This window comes from Vicugna pacos, chromosome 27 (genome assembly GCF_048564905.1).
Source record: "Vicugna pacos chromosome 27, VicPac4, whole genome shotgun sequence".
In the NCBI taxonomy this organism is placed as follows: Eukaryota; Metazoa; Chordata; class Mammalia; order Artiodactyla; family Camelidae; genus Vicugna; species Vicugna pacos.
Window position 1 is genome coordinate 23203151 of NC_133013.1, and position 21688 is coordinate 23224838.

The 21688-nt window shown below is 45.2% G+C and overlaps 1 protein-coding gene across 2 annotated transcripts; it reads right to left on the bottom strand.

Moving 5' to 3' along the window:
* Positions 1-941: 941 nt before the first annotated feature.
* On the bottom strand, positions 942-17224 carry SKIC8 (SKI8 subunit of superkiller complex). 2 transcript variants are annotated; one of them, XM_006208781.4, is made up of 11 exons: positions 17081-17224; positions 14171-14221; positions 13459-13486; positions 11617-11722; positions 11073-11245; positions 6961-7109; positions 6642-6735; positions 5673-5766; positions 3766-3858; positions 2961-3039; positions 942-1228 (listed from the first exon to the last, which is right to left on the bottom strand). In XM_006208781.4, the coding sequence occupies exons 2-11, from the start codon at positions 14180-14182 to the stop codon at positions 1139-1141; spliced, it is 918 nt and encodes a 305-aa protein (XP_006208843.1). In that variant the 5' UTR covers positions 14183-14221; positions 17081-17224; the 3' UTR covers positions 942-1138. The 2 variants fall into 2 exon arrangements, with proteins under 2 accessions (XP_006208843.1, XP_072807021.1); XM_072950920.1 differs by lacking the exon at positions 17081-17224 and adding an exon at positions 14435-14952.
* Positions 17225-21688: the final 4464 nt, after the last annotated feature.

Genomic DNA, 21688 nt, shown 5'->3' on the forward strand with positions numbered 1-21688 from the left:
TTTAAAAATTTTCTCAGGCTCCAGTGAACAGTGCTGAGTGCCAGTTTGCCTCATATTGGCTGATAAAACGGAATGAAGTTTCCATTCACGTTGAGCTTGTATTTTGGGGGTGGGGATAGATGCAAACATCAGGCCCTGATGACTGCAACGGAGAGTAATGAGAAGGCGACCAGGGGCAGGCCTCTACTGGGAGCCGATGCCCGAGTAGCTACCTGAAAGCAGTGAGACCCCTGAAGGTCTGAGGAAGAAACATTCTAGGTGGAGGAAATGATAAGGGCTGTGTGGTTACAGGAGGGTGAACAAGGGGAAGAGGCAGGAGGGCGAAGCAAGGGGCTCTGGTAAAAAGCATGGGCTTGATTCCAAGGGTTATGGGAAGTTTGGAGGAAAAGCACAGGACCTGACATGATGCAGATGAAGTCATGATCAGTAAAACGCAACAGGCTTCAGAGTGTTAGCTGTTCACACCCTCCCCATTCACACACAGACCAAGTCCCAAGTGAGCCACAGAGGAGAAAACCGAGGTACAGGCACTCTGGGGTAACGGGCGACACGGGAGGTCAGCCAGGGCCGGTGTGGGCAGGCGCCTACAGACACTGTTAAGGCAGCAATGTCCACCCAGCAAGTCATAGCTTCTCTAAAAGTAACAAAAAGAGAGTGTGGCAGGGGACATGTTAAATCTATCCAACAGAACTGCAGAATGTCCCCACCCACGCCAACAGCCTATTTCCTTCAGGATCCCGTTCTGAAACAGATGAGCCTCCTATCACAGCTTCTGCGTGGCATCCCCCAGAAGAGTGAGCCTGAATTCCTACGCTGGGCAGTTCAGTTAGTGCCTGGATGTCTTCGGTTCTGAGACGGATACTCGCTCTCATGCAATGATGCCGATTCTTCCGACCAGGAATAGGGCAAATGAAAAAGAGGCATGTTCAGTAGCACGGGTGTTTGCATTAAGAACACTTTATGTTAAAGTATGAAGGGCATTTCCAATAAAACATGAAAAGACTTATATTGTATCTATAAAATTTAAGTTTTTGCTACAATAAATGCTGTATTTCCTTTAAACAAGCTAGAAAGGTAAGGAATGTCATGATCAATCTATACATTCTCTGTGCAGCATTAGCCTGGAAGGCTTTGACATTTAAATTGGACAGTCATAGACGTGAATTTCCTGGTCATCTCCGACGGACACAATTTTTGAGCCATTTCCATTGTATTTTACTCCCCAGACCTGTAAATAAAAAGGAAAGAAAAGTTCTGCTAATGCCTTCATTCTTCATGAATGAACATCCTTACTCTATTCTCATTATACTCAATCTAGAAAAACACTGAAATGAGGGTGTTCTCGTGCTTTCCGAACCAGTGAGAATGGGGTCTTTAATCAGGCATCTTTTCTTGCTACTGCTTAATTATCATTCCTCTCACCTCCCACACTCTGGAAAAATTTCTTTTCTAAACACAAATCAAGATATTCACAAACATTTCAAAGATTCAGAATCCAGGGAGTGACCTAATGCCATGAAGACAGAACCCACAAGGGGCCAGCATGGGTTCTCATTTACGTTTCCAGGAAGGAAAAGGCCCTGCAGCTGCCTCGAGGTCACTGTCTACAGGGACAGCTGTAAACTGCGCTCACCCCCATGGTCAGTAATTCTCACTCTTTTGAGACCTATGGAGCTTGTCTGTCCGCGGGAGCTAGACAACTTGGCCTCGCAGATCATTGATTTCACTTGCTATGTGTTGAATTAACAGATTCACACCTCCCTCCCAGACAGAACTGATGTGGTTGGGGTCTTATCAGGTCAGCCTGTCACCCTAGCCCTGAGCTGGTATTCTAGCCCTGAATTTGGTGGTGTGGTTGGGCCAGGGGATGGCCTCACTTCTACTACAAATGGGTCCCCTGAGACAGCACCACACTTTGACCCCCACACATAAAGCAACACAGCCAGCCAGGACTCAGTCCCTGAGTGAAATGTTTAAATCTAGGAGTGGAATGTCAAGATTAAACTCCCTCAACTTTACTGCAACAATTTAAGATTAAATGTAAAAAAGCATGAAAATTTGTAAACTTCAAGCTACATTTCAAAAAATTCTATGGGATCATCATAAAAACATTTAAAATATATTAAAAGCCAACTTTATACTGCCATGGGCATTATATTTTTTATAGTGACTAGTTCCCCAAGACCTTTATCTCAAAGTGGTTGGAACCAGCAGTGCTGCCCTCACCTGGAGGTTGTTAGGAATGCAAAATCTCAGGCCCCAGGCTAGACCGACTCAATCAGCGCCTGTATTTCTACCAGATCCTCAGGGGATTCCTTGCATATTAAAGACTGAGAAGCTCTGCACTAGAAACACTTTTATCATTTCACATTCATCTTGACAAAGATAAAAAGAATCTGATGAGAAGAGAGCCTCTTTTTCCTAATTTAAGACTGAAATGAAAATTAACAGTATCACTAAGGCCACACAACCTGTAAGAAGCTCTGGCTTCAAGTATATTGGAAAAAAAAAACACACACACACACCACTTCTTTGGACAGCTCCAAAAGAGAAAAGTGATGGCTGTGTTTAAGCAGTGGAGGCTTCTGAGGAGGCAGGTCCTTCCCGAGTGAGCCATGGCTGGGCTGTACCCAGAAAAGGGCCCAGGCGCACCCCTGGCACCAGCTGCAGCATGTTTCAAAGAAGGCACTGGAAGGCTGCGTGGCTAGTACCATGTTTTCTGGCCTGCTCAGGGACACCCCGCTCTGCAGGTTGCCAGGCTGACAGCGCACACCCAGCCTCTGCATCCCAGAGTGTGCACAGGAACACTGGCTGGACGGTCAGATCAGCTCAGCCCCGAGGGCTGACCAGTCTGGACAACTCAAGCAGCAAGGTTAGGAAAAGGAATGGGTTTTGGCACAGTGGTCAGACAGTGCTAGCAATCCAAAGACAAAGGAACTGAAATGTTAGCTATGCCATACCTGATCCTGGTGATCAAAGAAGGTGTGAACACAAGTCCTTGTTCCAACATCCCAAACTTTCACACTTTTGTCAGATGAACTATTAAAAAAAGGGAACATTAATAGCAGGAAAGTTTTCAGACTGGTTTGAAGTTGGAAGGAATCTCACCAAAAATTCCACACTCCTTCACTCGACTTAACGTCAAAGGCCCCCGCAGTGCCTGTGTGCCCAAGTGGCAACCAGGGCCCCAAAAGGTGGTCAAGCTTGTTGGCATCACTGGCTGGCTTTCCCCACTCACAGAGCAGCTCTTTCCCTGAGCTTCTGAGCTGCCTGGCCCTCATATTAAGTGTTCTCATCAGGAGTCTCTGCTGAGCCTATCTCCTCATGGGAGGGAGGCCAACCGGAGCTTCAAAATAAAGGCTCTCAGTGGCTTCTGTAAGCCTCTGCGCAACGCTATTAAGCCATCCGTCTCCTGCTTTTCAACTGTCTTGGTCATCCTGAGCCTGAACAATACTGGGGTCTCAAAGCACAACATTTTACCAGCAGATTTTCATATCTGAAGTTACCACTGGAGCACAAGTATCCCTTAAGTAACTGTAGACAGAAACCTAGATTTATAAGGAAAAACTAAGAGCTGAACTGTTCAAAAGAATCCACTTTTGTTCCAGTTAAGAACAATTAACTTCATAATTAAAAAAACACTAGAAAACAAAGGCTACTTGAATTAAAAAAGGTCATACCACCTTCAAATTTTAAGGTGATTCATACAAAATGGCCATCTTCATCTTCCTTGCATTTTAGAAACTAATAAGAATCATTAAATACCTGGAAACAAAGTGTGTGTCATCAGGACAAAATGCAACGTTCAGCACCCAGGATGCGTGGCCACTCAGTGTGCCAGCCAAGTTGGCGTGTTGTCTGAAATGGGAACGTTTCAAACAAAACGGAGACGTTACCTTTTGGAATATAAGCACTGAAGTGGAAGGTATACTCTTAACCCTGTCCATTTAACTGGGCCAAATGTGCTATCCTTATAATGACAGTATTAGTATAAAAATTCCCCTTGCAATGAAGTAGTATCACACATTGCAGAAACAAATTTTTCAATGGCACTAACCCAAAAAATGTCAATACCACCAAGAGCTGAGAATAAGATCCTTAACAAGTAGCTAGCTTAAAGCTCAACGTAAAGAAGGCTCTGCAAGCCAACTCCAAGACGAGGAAACAGAACCAGCAGGGGCAAGCAGACTATCTCAGGACAGAAGGAGGTTCTGACCCCTGCCCACCCAGCACCCTTTCCATACGGGGCCAGTGCCTTCTGTCCAAGGAAGGTATCAAGATGTACTCTTTGTAACAGACATAGCTTGGACAGACCACTTTTAACCTAACCAAGAACAAGACAGGTCTAATTACTATATAGCCATTTTCACTTTTAAAAAAAGTGAAGTCGTATCACCTATGGCAGGAGAGCAATCCGCAGGCCTGACTGAGGTCAGCAACTTCACCCCTGAAAACAGACCCCGGAGGAGAAGAGCAGAGGTAGGTTCAGTTCGAGGAGAGGTGGCCTCAGCAGGGGGACCACAAGAAGGTGGAGAGTCCTGGGTCCTCATTTGGTATCAGCACCTTAGCCAAGTCACCACCTCAGCTGCAATACAGGGACACTAACCCCTGCTACCTCACCAGCTGTTGGGAGGATTGATGAAACTGTCGCAGTGAAAGTCTTGTAAAAGAGAGCTACATACTTAAGGACTTGCTCTGCTACTGACAAGCAAGCACAACTTGAGAGAGGCATCTTCCCCTCTGGGCCCTAACATCCTCATTCAGCTCTAATTCCAGAAGCTCCAATTCAAATTCCATATCTATTTGATTATTATTTTTTTTTTGTTCCAAAAGCTCCTAACTTTAAACTCCCACAAAGCTCTCACAAGCACATAAAAAGACATGCACCTGGAGGGTCATGGTAGTGGCACCCACTGCTGGGGCACAGAGAAGTGTACCGTGTGTACCCAGTGGTTAGAGTGCCACACTTGGAAGCCAGGAACCAGAAGCACACTGACTGCAGTGCCGGGTCAAAGTATCACAGACACATGTCACGTACCTTATGAGGGAGACCTCAAGGGGAATAGGAGTGGGGACTGAGAAAGAGGGGGGAAAACAACAAGAGAAAGGGCCCTTGCACAGGCTCACAATGAAAAGAGAGCTGTGACCTGAAGGTGAACTTACTTCCATATCTGTGGTCAAAAATCAGCAAAAAGGCTCCTTCATCTAGACCTGCTGTGAGCTGGTCTGTAACAGCAGCTCCCTAACTTGGGCAGAGGTGTGCCTGCTAGAATAGCCACACCCCTAGAAAACACATGTTCTAATTTTTTACCATCACTCCAAGCCAGCTACAACCCATGGTTCCACCTCCTCATCTGTACACTACTTACCTACCCCAGACAATTTTAAATCAGTGAGCCCCACAAGACAGGATGCCTGGAAAAAAGTAGCAAGTATCTGATCCTAGCAGGTAACCCATGCATATCTTCCTCCATAACGTTCTAAGCTCACAGACAGGGACGCTGATAGGGAGGGATGACCCGGGAGACCAGTGTCTGAAAAACGCCTGAACACAAGTCTTTCCTAGACCCACAAGAGGGAGCAGCACACTTGCTAGAGCTCCCCCTAATGATAAGAGACAAAACAGGCATTGGTATTAAGTGAGAAACCTTGAATCTCAACAGGTAACTTACACATCATAGATCTTGATGTAGCCATCATCTGAAGCAGTGACGAGGAGCTGCGAATCCGGGGAAAAAGTCAAAGAGCGGATGGGCATAGCATGGCCTGAAATTCACAAAGACCCTTGTTAATCTGGGGAATCACTCTCCTGGCCGTCTCCTCATAGAGGATTCCACTAACTATGTCACTTCTAACGACCATAAGTCACTGAGCTGCACTGTCCAGGTGCTTCAGAAAGAAAGGGTACTGACTGGACCCTTCCTCCTAGTGTTCTAGAAACATGCACATAACCCAGGCCCCTCCTCCTGGGCCTTTCTTCTCAGATCCCTTCCCTGATCAATTGGCCCTCAGCACACATTGCAAAGAAAACTCCTCCACCACAGATAGCACCAAACAATGGCCAAGCATTGTTTCTAATTTGTAAGGTGGAACAAACAGAATGCTGTTTCCGTACCAAATCCTTTGCTGTAGGGTAAAGGGTATGTTCAAGAGGTGATACATTCATTTGGTTAGAACCCAAAATAGTACAAAGCAATACAGAGTAGAGGTCTTCCTCCCACCCTCTCCCCATTCCCGTCCCCAGTCCTCCTGCCCAGAGGGCGCCATTGCAGAGGGCAGACACAGCGCTTTCATCCACCTTCGAATTATCGACAAAAAGGAGTTACTTTCTAATCACAAAGTTCTTTAGAATCAAATATGACAGAAACAAGACACTCATATAGCTAAGATATACTGGCACATAAATAAAGAGTAAGCTTGTTCACCAAAACAAGCTTTTAACACTGATACAAGAACTAGTAAGTCTAGGTTATAACTCCAGTGACAAACCTAAACATTGGGGGCATTTCAGATTTCAGACTGAGATTGATGTTCTGCACATCTAATGCTCATTTGCCATTTAGTAGCTTTTTAATGAAAGAGTAAGTCCTCCTTTGTGATCTGATAACCCTGCTTGCACAAAGTAAAAGGATGAGCCACACCTTCTAGCGTATGCAGGAGTTTTCCAGTTGCAATATCAAAAATATTGATGATTCCGTCTATGGCTCCACTGGCCAGATACTTCCCATCAGGACTCTGCACGGAGAACATATGGAGAGCATTTGAAACTCCATGTTGTTAAGCCACCCCCACCAAACGCAAGCAAATCTGCTGGCTGCAGGTCTAACTGGCTGGCAGGCAAACCACGCCAGCCAGACAGCAGCTGCCTGACGAGACCAGTGCAGAACCTACACCATGGAACACAACAGGCTGGGAGAGTAAACTGGAAGAATCAGAGAAAAGAGAGCAGTGTTTCCTTACATATGCAATACTAAGAATGAATTTTCCTCTTGTGTCCAAAGAGTACTCCTTTTTCCCACTTTCCACACCAAAAATGTTCACTTTTCCCACATGAGTTCCTGTGGCCAGATACTGGGAATCAGGAGAAAACGCCAAAGTCCAGGCATCCACTGAACAGAAAAAAGAAGGAAAAAACTGCAGTGAGAAAAGATGTGACTTTAATTTAAAAAATTTTAAAGTTTTACCAAAAAGTGTTTTTTAAAATTGGAGAAATAGTGTCCTGATTCAGAAAACTTTGTTGTAAAGATAGTAATTCTATACCAATTTAGTTTAAGGGCTTCTTAAATTTTTACTAAAAATGTAGATAGACAGGACAATACCAAGTTACCAAGTGTTAGCACGGACGCAGAGAAAACAAAATCCTCACACACTGATGGAAATACAAAACGGTACAGCCACTTTGAAAACCAGTGTGACAGTTTCCTAAGTGAAAACAAACACTTACCTACCCAGCAATTCCACTCCTGGGTATCTACCCACGGGAAATGAAAACACATGTCCGTGCACAGACTTGTACATGAATGTTCACAGCAGCATTACTCATAAAAGAAAAAAACTAGATAGAATCCAAATGTCCATCAACCGGTGACTGGATGAACAAAATGTGGAACATCCCTACAATGGAAAACTACTCAGCAATAAAAAGGAAAAAACTGCTGGTACATGCTACAACACGAATGAACCTTAAAAACACGCTAAAGAAAGAATGAAGATGTCTAAGACAATACGATTCCACTTTTATGAAATTTTTCAAAAGGGTAAAACCATAGAGACAGAAAGCAGATCAGTGGTTGCCTGAGGCTGAGGGTGGGAGCATGGATTGACTATATGTGGGCATAAGGAAACTTTTGGGGGCATGGAAGTGTTCTAAAATTGGAGTGATGGCTGCACAACTGTACATATCCACTAAACTTGTTATACTATATATTTACCATGGGCCAAGTTCATAGTATAATTATAGAGGTGAAATTTTACCTCAATAAAACTGTAAATAAGTGAAGATGTACCAAAAATACTCATATAAAATTATAAGATGACAAAGTATTTACCACAAGTTAAAACAGGGAATAGGAACCGTAAAGAGGTACTGTTTAAAAAAAAAATCAACCAGTTTTTAAATCATACCACACAACCTAATTTCAAATGTTCTATTCAAATGTTATTTGTGCATCACAGTGCTTCTGTGTAAAAGTCTCCGGACTCACGGGCAGCCTGCATAGGCACATGTGCTTTGTAATTCCACCTGGACTACTGATGTATTCTAGCATTTTTTTCCTCAGCTGCATGGGAACCTCTTCAGAGGCAATCCCAAAGAGCCTAGAGGCCAAGGAACAATCTAGTTGTCCTTGCCGGTCTAGGCCCCTTTGCCAGGCCGACTCTCCTATGAGAACATACCCTAAGCCCTGCCCCTCTTGCATCTGCTCAGGAACAGTGCTTGTCAGATGCAAGGGAGAGGAGAGAGAGACTTCTCCCCAAGTCATTCCCTTCGCTCCCGGGGTGGAGCTCAAAGAGGTCATGCCCTTCTCAGCCTACAGGAGACCTCTCTGAGCATGGCTCATGGCGGCCAGGGCTCCCAGCACAGATGGCTCAGCACCATATTCCAGGGTGAGTTTTAAAATAAAAATCTCTTGCAAATTTTAACGCATATATTCAAAGTAATAATAATTTAGCTCTATCACTTTTCTTACGGAATATTTGACTCAAAAAGGAAATTAACTTCAAAAGTACTGAATTAACCAAGAGCTGAAAAGGCTTTTATAATCAGTCTCTCAAATAGCTGCTTCTTAACATCTGTCTTTACTCAGAAATGACTGTAGCATTTATTCTAACAGGATTATGTTTTCTTACTCCTACTATAACTAGCTCTTTACAGGAATAATGGTTATTAGAAAATTTGATTTTTATATCCTGAAGTTTAATAAAATCACACTTCTAAATTATTTTTACATTTCTCAAATGTTTTATATAAAACTTTTAATAGCAAATGTCTTTATGCTCGAAATTGAAGGAATTTTTATTCCTCAATTAAATCTTGCACTCAAATTTATTTTAACATTTGCTTATTAAATACTTATTTTAACCACTAAATTCCACCTCATCACTGAAAGACTAGCTTTTCTTTACACCTGGGCATCTTGAGCAATCTGATGCCGAGAGGCCCCTGTGCATCCACCTTTCTTTCTCTGCTGCATGGCTCTGCTGGAGCTACAGCCGGGCTGAGGAGCCTAAGGCAGGCGCTTCCCCTGAGTCTTCCCTTGCTTCTACTTCCTCGCTTCCCTCCTCAGGATCGGAGATCTTCTCCGCTTTCCTTTTCTCCTTCTTTTGTGGTGGTTCACATTCTCCAGGCATATTTTCAAGACAAATGTAACGTAAGTGTCCATTTCCCTACCTTCATTAGACCTAGACTTATTAGAGTAGTTTTACTGCCAGATGAGCTCAGCTGCTCCTGAGCTGTCAACAGCAACGCCTGCTTTCATCACCCACCCAAACAACTGCTGTTTGACGGCACGGTATAGTTTTGTGCAGATTCCCATCAAAAAAGAAAATAAACCCAACCCTCTACTCTTCGCAGTACCTTTTTTCTTTCCTAACAGTAATTTTTCAATGATCATTTGCCACACATGGAACCAGTATGTGGTTTAAGCTACTATTTGTCAGGGAAGGTAAGTTGGATACAGACGCCATCCTTTTCCTTAGAACCATCCAGCACTCGTCTCTTCAGCTGTGGTGTGCCCAGGACCACAACAACCACGCTGTGACCTTAGTGTCATGGGTCTGGGGAGGGCTTAGGTGCCTAAGATGAAAAGGCAACAGCACATCTGCCTGATTCCTCCTCTCCTCAGCCATACAGCAGAGTCTTAGCAGACTTTGTGGGCTACTGTAGGGACCTAAGAACTCTGTAAGGGATGTCAGCAAGGCAAGGACAGATGTAAAAACAATCGTCTGGGGAGTCAAAGAGTGTATGGGTAGCTTTTTCCAAATACACATCCCAGCCCACACACCCCAACAACTGTGATTCAGTGGATCCAAAATAGGGACTGGGCATATGTATTCTTAAAAAATTCTCCAACAGCTAAGAATCATAGACATGGAATATCCCCACTGAGGTGAAATGCACTCAGTTTCCAGATAATCCAGACTTCTTAAAACTCTGGGACCATCATTCTTCCCAAAGTAAGTACAGCCTAGAGGGGTGACCGGTGGGACGTAAACCTACCCAGGGCTCCAGTCAGGGGATTATGTTAAGGAAACACCTGAGCAGCTCTTCTGTAATCAAGCCACAGAGCGGTGTGCCAGGGAGGCAGTGGGCTCTCCGCACTCTACCCCTTCCGGCAGAACAGGTTCTGCTCATGAATGCCATGCAGTCATTTACAAGTAAATACAAGGCTACAAGGAATCCTGAAATGTCACGTTGCTTGTCCACATTAATCCAGCCCAGGGAAATCATTAATTCCCATTACCTCCAATGTTTATCAAGGCTGATGGACAAGATTATGCTGTCTTACATCAATGAATCAATGAATTTGTTTCTTGAGAAGGTTCACATCTATCATATACTGGAAATCAGGCATTTTAATTATAATTTGTAGAGATTACCATGATACAGATCCATGAGGACACAGCGCTTTAAGTTCTAGACCTCTAGAAGGTAGTGAATGTATCAGTTCAGAATATGGCAAACAGAGAACCTCTGGACCATTCAAATACAGGCCCACAATCCCAAACTGGCAATTCTGAAACCCAAAAGTGATGAAAACTGTGAGTTTTTAAAGATGATTTTAGTACCAAAATTCATTTGGCAGCAAAACCTGACTTGGACTGATGTACGGCTTTTTACAGCCTGTACATCTCTCTCTTGGTATAAATACTCATGTTTAGTTGCTGAGATATTAGTATTTAATTATAGCGCTGCCCCCAGCCCCACTGAAGGCATTACATGATAGACAGTTCATGCACCCATATTACCAGTCTCAAATCCAAAAAACTCTGAACTGTAAAAATGTATCTATCCCTAAAGGTTTCAAAAAGGGATTGTGAATCTCCAGTATCTTCTCTAAGAGTAAAACTCTTACCAGGTCCTGCATCTATAGACTTTATCTGTTTGCCGTTTTCCAAGTCCCAGAGACGAATATGAGCATCAAGAGAACTGGATGCAGCAATGGGCAGAGTGTGGCTGATGTCCACAGACACCACACCCAGCTGATGGCCCTCCAGACTCCACTGTAGGTCCAGCTTCTCATCACGCCTTCAATGGGGGACAGAGAAATGGATTTCTTCACACACAACACACTGCACCTGGCATCGGAAATTCTGGGCCCCTGTAACTATGGATTACCAGTGGTCTGTGAAATGCAGTCAGAGAGGAACTGAAGAGCCACAAAACACCAAACGCAGCCAAGTTTTAACCAGGGGATTTTTTTTTTTTTTAACTATAGGGTTTTAATAGTAATAGGAAAACAAGTGAGAAAAAAATCAGCTGCCCTTTCATATCACCAGCCTGCTACTGCTTTCTTGCTTAGAAAACAGTTACTACTTCCCGGATCGCAACTTGGGAGCCAAGAAGTAAACCCTAAACCCTAATCTCCAAAGCTGCATATTAGAGGAGAGGGCACTCACCATTTCCAGACCTTCACCAGGTCATCCAGGGATCCTGTGACCACAGTCTCAGAGTTTTCTTTCTTGTTTGTCCCCCAGGCAACTGACCAAATGGCATCATCATGGGCTAAAATGGAAAGCGTTTCATTTTAAAAGTCTTCATGCGACTTCTAAACTGAATGTGCTAAAATGAAGCTGAAATACTGTTCCAACAATTCTGAGGTAATAGCCTCAGAATGTATCTGCTTTACTTTTCTGCAAAGTGCTTTCCCACACAGCTTTTACTAGAACTGTGAAGGCAAATATGAAAACTGGAGGCTCTGAAGAAACCACCTGCCCCAAATCATACGAGGTGGGGAGGCAGTACCAGAACAATCCAACGTCCTTCCTACTTCAGCATGTTGTCCGACATGCATTAGTCTGGAGTAACTCCCACTCTCCCCCAGAGAGATCTAAACTCGCTAAGAGTTATCTCTTAGAGCTCTTTGAAAAACAGCAGGCAGGTCAACTGTAAACAATACAGGTCTGAGAATAAATACCTAGTAGAGCCTCCACACGTGAGCTGCCTTTGCCACAATGTCTATTATGGTTAATGAGCCAGTTATTAACCCTTTTATAAGTATTACCTCAATTCACCACAACAATGCTATGAAATAGTTACTGTGAATAGCATTTTCATTTTACAGACAAGGAATCAGAGGCTTAGAGAAGTCTAGTAGCTCACCCAAAGTCAAAAGCTAAGAAGAGGCAGAGCTGGGATTCAAACCCAGTCTCTCTATTAACTAAAGTCCACCTTAAATTCTAAGCCTGCAAGCTGCATATCTGGTGGGCCATGCTGGTGGGTCTGTAGCCCTGGTGCAGGAATATAAACACGACAAGTGCTCAAGGAGGCTTCACATCTGGCAGCAATTCTCGAGGAACAACTTTCCAGGACGTGAGTACAAGGGCATTCAACTTGAACAGCTGTGAGTTACACACAGCATCACGGCTTCCATCACAACCCGCACCTGACCCAAGCTTGCCAGCTTGCCACCCGGACGGCCCCAGCTGCGTGCAAGGTAGCTGACTGGCACGCCTGACTAGCTACTAGTTACCTATACTAGCTAACTTGGAAGAATGCTTTCGGCTTAAACTTCAGGCTACCTACATGTCATCTACTTGGAGTGGAAGAACTTTATTAGGCATTTCACAAATTCCTGCAGGCTTTACCTAACTCATCCAGGCTGTGGTAAAGAAACGAGACACATGTGAGCAGTCCACACACTCCTTTTCAGGTGTGAGGTCCAATATCACTGGCCGGTTACCTCTCCAGACCAGACTCTGACCTGCCTCCTGCTCCCATTCCTACCACTGCTACTGCCGCAGCGGTCTTGACAGAAATTCACCTCACTGTTACATCCTCCACTTTCATTAAGGGTCAAAGGTCCTCTGTGAGAGTTCCTGCATTTGTAAGTGGAGGAACCTGAATAAGGACCCCCAAGGGAAGTTCTGTGCTCAGGGCCAGGCTCAAGTTCACCTCCCCAGATGAGCTGGCATTAACAGAGTTCTGAGGCTCAAAGCATCTCCTTCTGTCACCTTGAGAGCTGGGAAGCTCAGAGATACATCCTCCTCAGGTGGGAAAGCGTTCCTCAGCTCGGAGTTCTCTAGTCTATCATTTGACTCACGCCTTTTCTTTTAAGTTAGTGGTTTGGTTCTTTCTTTTGTGGTTTGTCTTTAAGTGCATTTGTTTTCAGCTGCCTCTGCCGATTCTTCTGCAAAGTGAGTGTGGTTGGGAACTACATGTCTGGTTAGCATGACAAAAATCTTAAACCGGGGACAACAGTTTTTCACAGGTGAATTTGCTTGAACAGGCAAGCTGCTTACCTTGCTCTTGTTTGAAGAGAATACTGTACTAAAAAAGAACAGAAGACACATTAAACCAATGGTCAGATGTGTCCCATCCCTTCCCTAAAACAGTCCCTGGCACCCAACTCACCACCCTGCCCTCAGTAGATACAGTCACCACAGTGTTAGCTAATTCCCCTGCCACAGCCCTGACCTCCTGCAAACTCCTTGATTCCTGCTCATACAAGATTTGTAGAGGCATATTAGGAAAAAATTAGTTCTTAAAGAAACTATAATCTTTCCTCCCCAACTACCACCACCCCCTAAAAAGGAGAGTAATAAATTTTTTTCCTGCTCTGACCACCAGGAAACACCAGAGTCCAGTTCGTAGCTTAATTTTTGCAGCTGTATAAAACCACAGCCTGCGTAATAACCTGTTAACTCTGTCCCTAATTTTACTACAAAGATAGATTTCTTCTTTTCTGATCTGTTTCTTTCTTATTTTTGTCTGTTAAGCTTCCTCAATTCCTTTATAAACTGTGGTACAGACTTAGATACAATAATCCTCCTCTTAGTGCTGTGCATTTACTAGTGCTGCCTAACCCTCTGGTGACTAGGTGCCCTGTCACCCAACTCTTCAGGAGCAGAGCAGGAATCAGATGGAAGTTTTCTGACTATACACCCAGACAAAACACTAGGCTCGAACCTGCCAAAGAGACCAACTGATGTTCTTTCTCTTCAAAGGCCTTACCTGGTTGGTCATTTCCTTAACCAAGGATGATGGGCTAAAGGCCAGACAGCTCTGTGGAAACAATACCAGGGTTTCAGGAAGCAGATGTCATTAGGACAGAGGGGGCTACAGAAGGTTCTCTTTGACCAAGAAAATAAGGCAACTCTTTGCCACAGAGTTGCCCTGACACTTTTCTGTGGACCAGTCCCAGGGACTCCCTTCACAAGCCCTACCAGGTGGTATGGCCTTCTTTCTCCCTTGGAACCTAGGGACTCTAACACCTACCCTTTCCCATGTTTTCTTCTCCCTAAGTTGACTCCAGAGAGGGACCAGTCTCCATTCTTTGCTGCTCTTCAGAGAATAAAACAACAGGACCTTTTAATTTAAAATATTATTTACTCAAAAGTCAAGAAGCAAATATGGGGGAGCAAAGTTCTTACAGTCCACGCAGGAGTCTCAGCCAAAAGTGCCTACAAGAGCCAGCAGGTGTGTGAATGAGGACAGGAGCTGGAGGGAGACACGTCTTCCAAAAGGCACTGAAGTCTTCAAGGACTTAGCTCAGCTAAACACAAATTTAACTTTAAGAATAGATTTAATTTCTCAGGCTATACCAAGGGTTCTTAATACTTCTTGTGTGTGCTACATACCTCTCCGGAAGCCTGGTAAAGCCTGTAAATCCCTTCTCAGGATGTTTTTAAATACATAAAATAAAGTATATGGGGTTAGAAAGGAAACCAAGTGTAGCCCATTCTTGCTATTCAGGCAGTTACGATCTATAAGGTCACTGTGAACACCAAGTCAGCAAATACTGATCCACTGCTTCTAGGGGCTAGGTTCCTGCAAGACTGGTAGCAGCATTTTTGTCAACTCATCAATACACAACTTTGTTTAATCCATGTTTTTGTTTAAAGACATACTATTTTACACTGGTAATTCATTAATATTGAATTCATGGCTAAGAGCATCATAATTTATGCTTAAATGAAGCTTATCTGTGTTTTCTCTGTAAGGCACATCATTCTTCCTGCACTTAGGAACATTAAGAGAGCACTTTAGCACTGTGCTTGGGGAGATATTTTAAACAGTGAACTTACCAATAAAAGCACAAAAATGCAAAAATCATGGCAAAAATAGACTGAAAAGAAGACACTTATTTACAGCATAAGAGTTGAAACAGGAAGGCAGAGTGTCTCCTTGTTCAACAGCAGCTGAGAATGTCAGTTGATTCAAATTTTTCACCACCTTGCACATGTCCAGGAAAGATCACAAAAGCACTGCAAGTATTGCTTTGGGGGCTACAAGTAAATTTTAGCATGTAGGCAAATTTTCAAATACAGAACCTGAGAACAATGAGGGTCAACTGTATTATGAAATAAAATTTTACCAAATACAAAACTTAGATTTGTAACAGCATAACACATGTGATTCTTTCTTTACGCATTACATAACACAATGTAGCAGTAACTACCATAATTTCAAAGCTGTGATGAGCTTACATAATATTCTAAGATATGAAAATATCTGTGATTTCTATTGGTGACAAAGTCACACTGTTAATATTGTGGTTTGATGACTACATCCTTAACCGAAGAAAATGCTAAATTTCAGTTAGAGGTTAGAGAACATAAAAATGCAATTCTTTTTCTCATTCAAGTTCATGGCCCCTTCAATTCTATCCAAGGACAGAGGAGACCATAGAGCTAAGGCATCCAGGTTCAGGTTACTTGCTTTAAATTTGCAGACCCAAAAAGGCTACTGTGAAGGCTATCGAAGAATAACAGAGGAAAAAACGACTTCTAAATAATCTTTGCCTGTGAAGACCTCAGTCAAGTTGGTAGTGCTTGTAACCCAACCCACATGTGACCCAAGAACACAATGCTGCCCAGGGTAGGAAAGACAAGAGGAGCTCAAGCCAGTTTTGCTGAAGTGAACGGCATTTAAACTCTGCTTGGGAACTAGCCCTACGCCCAGTGAAGCAGAGGCCTTCCCTCTCCCCTTCCAATCCCTGCCTCACATTCCTGCAACAGAGATAAATGAAAGAGTAGGAAAGCTTGCAGGAACCCAACTTCCAAGAAGCCAATCTCCTCAAGACAGATGTGTTTTTCTATCAATGAATGCACATTTCAGGTATCATGAGTCAAGCCCTGTTTTGAGTACTACACATGGGTTAGCTCACCCTATTTAATGGTTATTTTTATTATCATCTCTCCCTTCTTGATAAGGAAAGTGAGACTTGAGAGGTTAAGGAATATTCCCGAAGGTTCGCCTGATAGCAGAAAGTGGATACAAGCTATAGTATAGGCTACCAAGCTACATTACCTCTTATGTTTATCTTAAAATAATAAATTCAGAGCTAAGAGGGCCCCAAAGCTCTCTTTTGCCACCTTCTCTCTTTAGAGGACGTTTCTCCCACTTCCCAGGCAGAATTCATTACTCCTTCCTCAGTGTTTCCAAAGAACACTACACATATCATATTAAAGTACTCAGGCAGGTCAATAACCCACACTACTACATGGTACTTGAAGTAAAGATAGCCGAGCCTGTGCCTGGATCTGTGCGGTGATGGAAAGCTCGCTACCTAAGAGGACAGCGTGGCCCACCACTGGAAAACTTCGGTTAAGACAGTCCTTCCATGTAGGGGTACCGAGACCTCTACCGCAGAAAAACCAGCCCTAATCTCGAGGCTCCACAGAACATCCTCAGGATGCAAGATGAGGCCACCTACCCTCTCCCCTCAAGCCCCGCACACCGAGAGGCAGGCAGGGTAAATGGAGTCACGGAAGCCACTCTCGGGCCCCGCGGCCTGGAGTATCCCTGAGCAAACCCCTCTTTGAGGCAGCCTCGGGCCCACCCTCGCTCACTCTCCCTCTAGCCCAGGCCGTCAGAGGCCCAGACCACTGCCATCCCCACCATCTGTACGGACCAACTCACCGCCTCACTGCCCGGCTGCACAACCCCGCCGCTCGTCTGACGCCCGACTCCGCGCGACCTTGACGCCTGGAGATGAGCTCACGAAGGGGCGGGGCATCTCGCCGGTTCCCAGGGCGCCGGCGCCGGCCGCAGCGCCCTCTGTCGTCACTACGCCGCCTGTGGGACTGACGGAGTGGAGGGTGGGCGGGGAAAGGAGGGGAGAGAGGCCACGCCCCGACCAGGCTCTTCCCCCGGGGGCGGGGTCACTGGGAGCCTGCTTCCCGAAGCCCAGGTGTAGGTTTCAGAAACTGCTGGCGTGGCCGCTTAGGTTTCAATTACTTCATTTGTACACCTGATAACTTAAGGAGTTCTGTTGCTTTAAAAATTTTTCAGTAAAATAGAGGTTTGTTTTTCAAACTGCAAGTCACAGTTACTGTGACGGATATCAGTATAGTAGGTCGTGACCAGCATGGACCGGTGGAGGCGTGCACCACGTGCACCACGTCCTCGCAAAGCTGCCCTGCCGCTCCTGGCTGCTGGTCGGTCACTGTCCAAGTCTCTGGGCAAGAGGGAACAGATGTTTGGGGGAGTGGAATGCCTGGGGGCAGCCCCTGAAGGGTTAATTTAGCCTTGTTTCAGCTAGTTTTAGAAGGGTGCAGTACCCCCTGATTAAAACTGACTTAGGAGTCCAAGAGATTCTAGCAGAAGGTGATGGTAAAAGTATGATCACAGTGAATGCAACCCCCTGAAATATCCAAATACTCTTACTTTCCCCCACCCCAAAGTTAGAGGTTCTCAGATCTAGTTTATTAGGACCATCTCCTGTTCTAAGATGATTTCAGAAAACTGTTAGACTGCACAACTGTTTGTCCATTCAACTGGATAAAGTTCATTAAGTGCTGAGTGGACCCTGGTATTCAGGCACATTCCACAGAACTTAATACACAGAAATTGCCTTTGCAATGGCCAGGATCCAGGTTTCTAAAGTGGGTATTAACTTAATTTTTGTCAGTCATTATAGTTGTTCTGGATAAAAATTCAATTAATCATCTCTCAAAAAAGTAGAATAAAAGATTTAAGAGTGTATCATGCATTTAAAGATACATCATGCTTTGTGAAAAACTTGTTTCACATGTACTGGTAATGGATCACAAAGAAAAATTATTTCTTGCTGTGAGTTGTGGCCAAGAAGTTTGAAAACCATTGCAATAAAGGCTTTCTGAAGACTTTCCAGCTCTATAATTCTATAATTGTGATAGGAACTCTAAATCATCCATTCAAAAAGATGTATTGTGCACTTCCTTTCACCTCTAGAGCATCCCTTGAGCACCAGGCACATGAGGTCACTGCCATAGCCTTAGTATCAGGACTGTGAAGCAAGGATAACTGGCCTTTTCTGTGCTCTGAACATCTTCAGCATCTCGTGAAGTTTCAGCATCCTGTCTCAGCATGATTTTTTTTTCATTGTGAATACTATTTTATTTAGTCATTAAAAGGTATAAAAACAAAACAGGATTACAGAGGAAACCAATTATATCAAAATAATTATCAAAATATTTGTGAAATAGTAGTATATGTGCTTCTTTATAAATGCAGCAGATCAAATCACTTCTGTTATTTCAAAGTAGCTTCCTATCCTGCAACCAGGGTCTCTGGGTAGGCCCCACCCAGTCTTCAAAAAGTAGTCCACAGCTATGGGGCCACCAGCCTGGGGCTTTACCTCTGCTGGCCAGGGGGTGGCAGTCACTGCCTGCCCACAATCACTTGGCCAGTGCCAGCTGACAGTGATGGAGTAGCTGATATCTGCCTCCTGGGCTCTTCCAGACTCCAGAGGCAGAAACTGTCTGTCCTCAGTCATTATGGGACCACGAGCAAGGACTCTCAGGCCTCAAGTTCCTCACATAGAAAATGGAGGTCATAATACCATGGCCTAAACTGCTAGAGGTTTTTAAAGTGTGGTTCCCAGAACTGCAGCATCAGCATCACTTGGAAGCTTGTTCAAAATGCAAAATTCTCAGGCTCCATTCCAGACTGGGAGCTGGGCCCAGCAATCTGTTTTAACAAGCCCTCCCAGGTGACTGTGATGCAGGCTCACATGTGAGAGCCACTGGTTTCGACCAAACAAGTAGAGGGAGGAGGAAGCCAGGTACCAAGGATTGTTGGTTGCTGAGCTTCTTGAAATGGTGCAGTGGTTCCCACTAAGCCTGGAGCGAGGAGGATGGAAACCCCATATTCTTTGGGGGCCCTGGAGACGGAGCTGTGGTATTCCCCCTTGTAATCCCTGCCGGTGCTGGCAGGGAGATCCCCAAGGGAGTGAAAGCAGCCGGTAGAAGCAGAGAAGAGCCTGGGGAGGGGCAGCTGAGGTCCTCTAACCCTCCACACACACCTGGCCTAAGGGTTGCAGCCTGCAGGCATGGCCTGGGGAACTGATTAGCCTTGCATCCAAGAACTGATCAAGGTGCTTTTGTTCTTTGCGATTCACCAGCTGCTGGTCAGGGGTTGGCTGTCACCTCCTGCCCAGGGCCGCTGTGCCAGTGTCCACCGACCAGGCTTGTCTGGGGTCAGGTTGGGAATACACAGAGGAATCAGATGGAATCCCTGCTGCCAAGGAGCTCCTGGTGACTCTCACCAGGACCCTAGACCATCCTCAACAGGGATCAGCCTTCAAATCAGAAAAGTCGTGGCCTGTCTGCTTCTCCTACATCAGATGTCTAGGGATTCTATATCCCCATTTTGTAGGAGAGAAAAGTTTGCACAGAGCACAAGGTTAATCCAGAGTGCCTAGTAAAGCCATGGCAAAATGGGAACTAGAACCTAAGTTCCTTGAGTCCCTAGGCAGGCTGCCTCTCTGGCCCCAAGGGCCAGAGCCCCACCTCCAACAGGGCTGTGGGCCTTCAGTGCCCACACTCCTTAAGAAGGGGCAGGAGCCAGGAGTGGACTCACTCTAGACTGGGGGACTGGGTCATACACACCAGGGAGTGCAGCACACCCCTGTGCTGGCAAAGGGATAGGGACTGGACAAGCCCAGCAGGATGTAGAATTCTGCTGTAGCTGGGACCCATACCATGACTTTCTGGGCATTGTTGGCATTTGCTGACTGACATAGAACTCTGCAAAGTCAGGCTGCAAAAATAGGCTGCCGAAGAAATCAAGAGTGTAGGAGGGTGAGCCAGGGAGGCCAGGGCGGTGGGCCTGCCAGGAAGAGGCTCCGGGCCCCCAGATTGTGGTAGGAATTGGGTAGGGAAGCTGTGAGCCAGTGCCACAGTCTGCAGAACATAAGGAGAGGTTGGTAGATGGGGGTGACAAAGAAGCTGAAGAGGGGTCTACCTGGATGATGAGAGTCTCAAAGGAGCAGAAGGAGGAGGAGCAGGGGTTCCAATAGTGTGCTGATAAATGTTGAACAACAGGCTTTTCAGGAAAAACAACTATACCTGGTTCAGAGCATATGCCAATTGCCATGGTGTAAATATAACCCCAGTGGGCAGTTTCACGTTCCTGACATGCCGTCTCTGACCAACACACAGAATCTGCTACACTCAGCTGGGAAGTGCGGCTCCAGCTACCCTAGTGATTCTGACATTGCAATGGGGATGTTACTCTGGACACCAGGGGTGCATGGTGTGGCACACCCCACAGTGACCACTCCAGAGGCTTCCAAGTAGGGGTGTCCTCTAAAAGCAGGTTGGAGTAATGGACTGTGAAAGAGCTGAAAATACAGGGACTTTTATTTGTAAAGTTAGGCAGAGTAAGAATTGAGAGCAGGGTGTGGAAGGCGGGATTACAAAGAAATGCTGAGCAGAGGGAGGCAAGGGGGCAAATCGAGCCCTGGGAAGAGAACCCACTGCCTATGGACTTGGGAATCCCTTCCCCTCCACAGCTTAAGCCCGGAGTCCCTTGCCAGGACAAACAGGGGCCAGCACCAGCCAGAAAACTTGGGAAAGCACCAGGAATCCTGTATTGAATGCACTTCTGAAGGACAAAGGGAATTAAAACAAAACAAAACAACCAAAAAACCCAAAGGGAGCTTTAGAACAGCCTGGCCACAGAGCTCCTCCCTCCTGCAGCCCAGACTCAGAGAGAGGGAGCTGAGGTCCAAGCCGCACACTGGATAGGAGTTTAAAGTGCATTCCTGTGATCCTGTGATGCTGGGTTTCCAGCTGGAAGCATCAACTTTTTTCCTTGTCTGCCACTGCTGCACCAAAATTAAAAGCAGAAGAATCAAAGCATACGGAGACTTTGTTGTGCAGTTATACCAAAATTTCCCCAGGGGGCAGCCAGAACACGGGACCTCACGTTAGGAGCTGTTATTATTATTGTCCCTGTTACTGTTATAATTCCTACTTCTAAGTACTTACTGTGTGCGAGGCGTGAAGCTCAGCATTCCACCCAAATTGTCTCCTTTAACCCTTGGAGATTCTGAAAGGGAAGGTCTCTAGCTGGCCTCTGCCACAGTCCTCTCTGGGCCTTAGTTTGCTCATCTGTCTGTCCAGGGGGACCGTTGGCTCTGGGGCTCCTTCCAGCCTTGACCTTCAGATCCACCTCAGCTGTTCTGGATTGACGTGTTCTGCGCACTGGTTTGCCACTTTGGCGTGAGCTTACTGGATCCTCTGTAAGTGATGTGCGCAGCCT

Excerpts from the sequence above, each read along its gene's own strand:
- SKIC8 (XM_006208781.4), bottom strand. Across the intron at positions 11,723-13,458 it reads TCTCTTCAAACAAGAGCAAG|CCCATGATGATGCCATTTGG; the intron begins GTAAGCAGCTTG and ends TTTCCATTTTAG. Across the intron at positions 11,246-11,616 it reads CTGGTGAAGGTCTGGAAATG|GCGTGATGAGAAGCTGGACC; the intron begins GTGAGTGCCCTC and ends CCCCCATTGAAG.